General features: G+C 39.8%; 1 protein-coding gene across 2 annotated transcripts in view; it reads left to right on the top strand.

Moving 5' to 3' along the window:
* Positions 1–4523, top strand: part of LOC137999885 (uncharacterized) — a 4687-nt gene extending 164 nt beyond the window's left edge. The window contains exons 1-2 of one of the 2 annotated variants that reach the window (XM_068845848.1): positions 1–23; positions 1270–4523. The exon at positions 1–23 is cut by the window's left edge and continues 164 nt beyond it. In XM_068845848.1, coding sequence (XP_068701949.1) covers positions 1–23; positions 1270–3349 — 2103 coding nt within the window. In that variant the 3' untranslated portion in view covers positions 3350–4523. The remainder of the gene's footprint in view (positions 24–1269) is intronic. The other variant, XM_068845849.1, reaches the window with a different exon arrangement.
* The last annotated feature ends 2977 nt before the right edge of the window (positions 4524–7500 follow it).

The raw sequence follows: 7500 nt of genomic DNA, 5'->3' as shown, positions 1-7500 counted from the left end.
AGGGTCGGTTTGCCTCTGTGCAGGTACTTGCTGTACGATATATTTCCGGATCTTGTGTCTATGATTATCTTTATTTTCATCTTTAATCAAGGCAATTGCCACTAGCGCTTTCTAATACATCTGCATCGAAGATTCAGGGGCCAACACCGGGGACACGATGAAAATGCTTTTTTAAACTGGATCGAAAGTAGAAGCAATCCCGGCTTGTAGCCAGAAACTAGTCACAAAGATCTGATGTTATGTAGCTTAAGGTTTTATATATCGAATTCAATAGATATTTCATTTCAATATGGAACTAGAAAAATCAGCTACTCTCATTTTCTCAAATGATGTTGCCTCTCTTTAATACGTTCGGGAAGTACAAGTCCGGGTTATTTAAGAAAATGGATTTTAGCCTACAGGTCACTGCACGCAATAGAAACAACAAAATTATTTGCAAAATATCGCCAATACTTTGACCATTCCGGCAAATATGGCCGGATTGTGGCGAATGTTTGTCAAATTGCCAAATGTATGTAAGTCAGTTCAATACATGGTGGCCAGCCATGTTGGCGAATCTGGCTATTTTGGCAAATTCTTGTCAAATCGCCAAATGTATGTAAATTAGTTCAATACGTCGTGGCCAGCCACGTTGGCAAATCTGGCGAGTATTAGTTCAATCTCATTGTATGAGTTTGCTCACTTATTTTTTCTTAATTCTTAAAATTCTGAAAACTTGCCTTTCATTAATTATAAATCACTAGTTTGTGAACGACTAAGACATTTACATCTACTGTGATAAATTGATAACTGTTTGTCCATACAACGTTATATGTATTTTTTACGCAAGGGCAAAGTTTTCGTGGCCTTCAGGCAAATTGTTGTGGACCCGCTGCCAAACTTTGCAACTCTCACTACTGCACTTGAGTATGGAAAATGCAGAATAAAGTAAATTAAAAATAAACCATACATAAATAAGGGTTTGTGTGAGTTTATTCCCCTAAGCTTCAAGATGATGCCTTTTGTTTAGGACTGAAATGGTCCATTAAGTAGCATTATGACTATGCAACTAAGGGGGTATTTACATGAGACCGGGATTTTTGTGTGCATTTCTGGACGTATCTCCATTCAGCTGCGCGTTGGAATGTTCTGGTCTCGTGTTAAGTTATGAGCGCCGTTGCCGTTTGGTTGGCTGTCCCCCAAAAACCACAGGCGTTGTTAGATTATTAAACTTAAAGGTTTGTGGCTCTTTTATACTCTTACAATCGCTGTTTCTTTTTTTCTCTTCAGACAGGTTTTTGGGAAAGACGTACCCGCTTCACCACTCTCTTTATTTCTGTACAACATCGGAAAATGGCACGACACAGTGTGGCAAGAGAGGAAGCGTTTTTTGAGCCCTTATATCGCCTTTGAGGAGAAAATAATCGGAGATGTATATGGAATGGGAGAGGTTAGAGTTAAGTACACCGGTAGTTTTAGGGTCGGACTTCAATCTCTTGGAATGTCGGGGTCTGACAATGACATGATGTACATTTACAAGTCGATCCTTGTTGATACTCTACAGAAGGCTACCACCAATGCTCATTTAATCATCCAAACCTCCGAATACCCTGGTCATGTGTATCTCAAGCTGAACGTCTCCAATTCAGTTTTTACACAGCTGTACCACAAGATTGCACTGAACGTGCGCGCCGACAACTTTGGCTTCCCAGCTGCTGAGGAGATAAAAAAGATTTTGCTTGAATCTGGTGTGCAGAGTCTCCAACCCGAGGGGTCAAATGAGTACTTCCTGTCATCCGAGGTCTTCACTGAACTTCATTCTCGTTTCAACTATTTTCGGTTCGGCGGCTGGTTGACCTTTCGCCAATCTGGACCAGCGTCAACTATTCGTTGGAACATATCCACTTTACCGAACTACGTGAACTTTGGATCATTGGATAATGTGTTCGCCCTTCATTGCCCATCCTGGCCAGCAGAGGCTAGGGCTTGGGTGAAAAGGAAACGCAAGTACAGTTGTCAGAAGCCTAACGTTGTGGAGGCAATCTTAAACTATGGGGTTGACCTTGTGCCCAAGCCCAAGAAAGTGGGTTGTGACTCCTTGACAAACTCAACGCGAACCAAATTTTTGTGGAGGCTTTCTTTTTCCATTCCTGAGTTGCTCCTTATCAATTCCTGGAACGATGTTCAGAGAATTTGCTATAGATATGCTAAGACATTGCTGAAAACGAATCTCAGTCATCTTGGAATTCCCAGCTACTGTGGTTTAAACGTCATGTTCTGGATTATAGAAGAGACAGAGTCTGGTCAATGGATTGACCTTCATCTTGTTCATTGCCTGAAGATGTTTTTCGAAAAGCTGGAGCGTTGCTGTCAGGAAGGATTCTGTTCGCATTATTTTGTGCCAGAGAACAACCTGTTTTGGGAAATCCCCAAGGACAAATTACTAAAGGGATCAAGAATATGTCGAGCTATTCGTAAAGAGTTGTACACTTATCTCTGGTTAGACGAGGGTATTTGGTGCTATCTGAATGGCTATTCTCAAACCAGTTGGATGGCCTTCAATACCACATCGGTGTTTTACAAAATATCTGACGAGCAAATTCTAATGGACTTTTTGAACAAGTGCTCAAAGGCCGTATCTGACTTGAAACTGCTTTGTGAGAGAAATTTTCGAATTTATTACTGTTTGAAGGTGTACAGAGAATTAGCTGTCGTCTGGCATGCGTCTGAGCAGTACCATGATCGTAAAGAATTTGTTCTCAAAGCTGTCAGAACATTTCTTCAAGATTCAACACACGGGACACAATCAACAGAGGAGAAGTTAATTGCCAACAGCGTCCGCTTTGCAAACTTGAGGTGCTTAAAAGCCTATCTCCAGCAGGTTGCCTCCAACTCTGAGTGGCGTACATTTCATGTGAAAGAACTAGTCCAATTACAGCGCGACCTTTCTTGTCAAAGCGACGTCCAGGGTTGTGTTGTTGTGGCTCTTGAATATTACTTGGACGGAAACTTTGAAGCTGCAGCAAAGATGTTGGAAAATACTTCTTTCCCAGAGGAAAGCGACGAAATTACGGGGAGTTTTCCAGTGTTTTCTACTTTAGAAAGGAATTGTGTCGATCAACACATCAGAGCCTTCAGTTTCGAAGGAAATGCGTATTATTGTCCAGAGATCGTCGTTCGTTGGTACGTGCTATGGCAGTGCTACCTGGCATTGGGAAGGGCCGCCGAACACGTTGCCTCAGCACGCAGAAAACTCAAGGAGTTAGATCTCAACAAGCTCTATCAAGAAAACTTGAGAATAATGAAACCTTTGTTTGAACCTTTTGGAAGATATCTTCAGAACATGGCTATCCGTGAACATGCAAGGTAAAACTCCGCGTGCCTGAATGAGTGCACAAAAACAAATAATATATTTGCTACGGCAATTCTGGGAACTATCAGTTCTTTAAAGGGTTGTAGATTTAGTGCTCTTAACCGAATGCTTGCTTGAAAGTGTTAGCATGTTGAATTGTAAAAAAAGCAAGATGAACAACTGCAGAAGGCAATATCAAGTCATATCGTTAAAAAATGTAACTTATTTCTGAAAGGAATCTTCAGGCAATCGTCATTGCGGTCGTAAAATTTTGGATAGCATAAAGTCAGATACAAACTTCACCTAACTATACTCGTCGTTCAAATTGGAACTTTGTGAGGACGTATTGTAGGACCGCTCCTCCTATACTTGGTTTTTTGAGATCTGCCTTTATTCAGTCTTACACAAGGTGACTCTTATTATCAATAATTTCTTTCAGATGTTTCCGTAGTGGTAGGTTTAGGGGAGTAAACATATGCAACGTTATATTAATTGAGTCTTTAAAAACCAAACATAAAAACCGGCTGGAGACTTCTGTATTTGAGTCCCAGAGTTGTCAAGAGTATTATGGCTCTTGCACTTGTTTGACTCGCAACTTTATTCATGAAACATGCATCTTTTATTTGTGATGTAACGTTAAATAACAGGGGCAACCAACAAAAATAGTGAAGAGCGCCAGCCCAGGGGTCGTGGGCTGATATCTACATGTCATTTCCTGTATTCCTAGTGTAGTGTCCAGCGTTTGCGCACGTGAAGGCCTTTATAACGACTGCTTTGCTTCACTGGGAATGTTTCCTGGCCCTATAAATGCCCATTTGTATAAGCTAACATAGAGAAATACAAACAAATAATAGGATGGTATTTATTCCCCAGCCAATTGCAGGCGAAACAACCTTTTGTGCTGTTGCTATGGCAACATGGGTGGTTAAAAAATAGGCTTAAAAAATGGTTTTTCTTTATTTAAAAAAAAATCCAGGCGTTAAATTTTTTTCCCACTTCAAATTCACATAAAATCCCTTCTGACAACACTTTTCTAATAAAATTTTGACAGAGACAGTTTTCGAAATTCGCCGTGTATCGTTTTCACTCCATGGTCGTGTCCGTGTATCGTTTTTCTCCATGCGTCATTGACAACATTTACCGGTGCGTGTATTGTCTAGCTACTGATCTTTTGTTTATTCAATGCGAAAATTTCAACGTATCCATATGCCATGGCGAGGTTTATGTGATTGATTTATAAACAATTTTTAGTCCTGGAAATCTCAACTGGAATGGATTCAGGACCGTGTGATGAGACTCCACAACGCTTCTTTACATTTATCGTTAATTCCAAAAAAATGCGCGGAAAATCGCCACTGAAAAGTTTCACTGTTTAATTTAACCGAGTCAAAAATTCCTACAAGATTCCTGTTCCCTGATTCCAAGTTAAATCAAAAGACAGATCCATTTGTCCGCTGTAAAGGGTGTCAGTCTGTGGCTGTCACAGTTCAAACGAATTTGCTGTGCCATCATCATCATCATCATTGTCTAATTCTGAATGAACATTTCTTGGGAAGTCTTTTACAAAACGAACAGAATTTGCACTGTGTATACTCAAGATCTGGTGGAAGGGCCACCCAGTTTCCCCATTTCTAGGTATGACTTTACTTTTTCAAAGTGGGAAAAATGCTGGGGTTTTTGTAATACAATGCAATCCATATTTTCTTTGCAGGTTTTTAAAATTTGGTAGATTTTGTTACATTTTTTTGGTTCTTAATTAGGACGGAAGTCAAGGAGGTACTGGTTAACCAAAATACTCATTACCTTGAGTAAAAATAACAATTAAACTGCGGTTATAAACATAGCGAGACAACGCATGTTGTAAAACTTTTTATGAACTTGACATTTCGTATGCTCCAACATACATCTTCAGGAGTGACGGTTACCTAAAGTACAATTAAATTTAAACACAAAGACTAATACCAAATAAGGAAAGTAATGACAATGAAAATAAACAGACCTAGTTAAATCTGCTTGAAAAAACATAAATGGCCAGTAGATAACAAGTTTCTCACTGCCAACTTTTTCATTAAGCGCTGGTTTTAAATCGCGAATCAACAAGGTTTCCTTAATTTTATAATGTATATCAGACTGTCCAGTGGTTAAAATGTCAAAATGATCCCATTTAATCCTGTGGCCTGTTTGAGTCATATGGTCAGCAATGGCAGAAGAATGACTGTTACTCGTCAGCGCTGCGCTCTGAAATGTTCCGCCGTTTTCCTGTCATGTAATCGACGTTTTGTTTTCCCGATATAGTAATCATCAAAATCCCAGCAGCTAGCCATATAAATTACTTTAGACCCAAGAGAGAGGTTGAGTCTGTCTTTATAGGGGAAAAAAGACTTTATTCGGCGAGTGTTTCTGAAAATAATGCTGGGATTAAACAACCATATAACTTGTAAATACATGATTTCAGCTGTTGAGTAACAATTTTACTCTGAATACCTAGATAAGGTAAATCAACGAAAATTTTTTTTGGGGGCACTGTAATAATATCCTTAGGTTTGTTTCGGTGTTTATTGACTACATCGTTCATGTTATAAGAAACTAGACCCTCCGTGAGGGTACACTGGGTTGCCTGTGGTACGTGCACCGTTCCAGACAATTTTTTTCAAGTTGGGGGGTCATTAAGACCATTTAAGGGGTCACCCAGAAGTCATACCAGCAGAGGCCCTTTGGCTCACAGGTTCTCACACGTTCGTACGACGAAAAAAATCTGTCCTTGCGTAATATGTAGCTCTAACAGTGCACGATATTGTTTTGGTATTGTCTATCATTGTAGTGCCATGGTAGAAGCAAACCATTTTCGGCGGGGTTAGTGCCTGGATGGATGACCAAAAACACATTCCCCTTCGTAAAACAGAAGCATTGGACCGAAAATACTATTAACGATAACAAATGCGAACTCAGCAAGGTACAGATTTTGTTAGCTTGCTTTATGCAAAAACAAATATTGATGCAAAAGTAAATAAATATTGATACACAGTTTTTAGAAAGAGCAGAAGGAAGTTTCCAGGACGGTCGCTCGAGAATAACATATCTACGACATGAAAACAACATTAATTTTGAACCGTGAATATAGAATATAAACAGTTACGATCAGCGACAAAAATTTTGGGAGATTTTTGCTACGTTCAATTTTGTTATTGTAAGTTTCGGCTGCACAAATAAATCGCAAAATCGAAAGTGACATCGCCGGAATTCAGCGGGCGCCGTGATTACTAGTAAGTTACCGCGGCATGTTTACTTGCCAAACAGTGAAGCATCTGTGTCAAATGATGGCAAGGGGAGAAACAATCCCTCGAGTTTGGACTCGAGTTCGAGTTCGAGTTCGAGTTGAAGATCGAGTTAGACTTCGATTTGAAATAAATTGACAAGAGGTGAAGGGGAAGATAGGCAAAGACCAAACAAACCAAATAAGCTAATTTAGTTCAGGCGGTTAAACTAAAAGCAGAGCAAGGTTTCCTCTCAACGCTAACTAGATTTAACCACCGCCGCCTTGAAAAACAAAAGACTAGGCTTCGTCAGAAGAAAGGAAAAAGGTCTAATACAAGCAAATTACAAAACCAACGCTGTCGGCGGATATCAGTGTTAAAAGCCTAGTAGCTCTTCTAGGAATGGATTCTGAGAAGGTGCCAACACTACTGTCAACATTAAAAGCAGCTGTAAGCAATAAAAACGTTGAAAAGTACACGTCTTTTCACTGAGTCATGAGACAACACGGGTGTCTGGAAAACCCGAATAGCGAATAGCGAATAGTCGCGAATAGCGAATAGCGAACAGCGAATAGTCGCGAATAGCGAATAGTACGAACAGTGCGAATAGTGGCGAATAGTGACGAATAGTCTTCAATAGTCAACGCCTTATGCTGAACAATCTCGTAATCAAAGCAAATAATATGCTCACCTGTCGTCGACAGAGAATTTCGTGCATGCTTTTACAAACACTGTAAAGAAGAACAAACGTCAAAATGCAAAAATATAAATCACTTTCATTAATACATCAAGCTTATGATCATCTCCTCTCACAGTGGCGCCCCGCGAACATAAATTTTAGATACTCACATTTCATCATCCTCATCTGTGCTGTCCGATCCGGCGAAACACGTTCTGTAAAAAGGAATAAAATCA

This window comes from Montipora foliosa, chromosome 4 (assembly GCF_036669935.1).
Source record: "Montipora foliosa isolate CH-2021 chromosome 4, ASM3666993v2, whole genome shotgun sequence".
NCBI classification, from domain to species: Eukaryota; Metazoa; Cnidaria; class Anthozoa; order Scleractinia; family Acroporidae; genus Montipora; species Montipora foliosa.
This window is presented reverse-complemented; position numbering and strand designations above follow the sequence as displayed.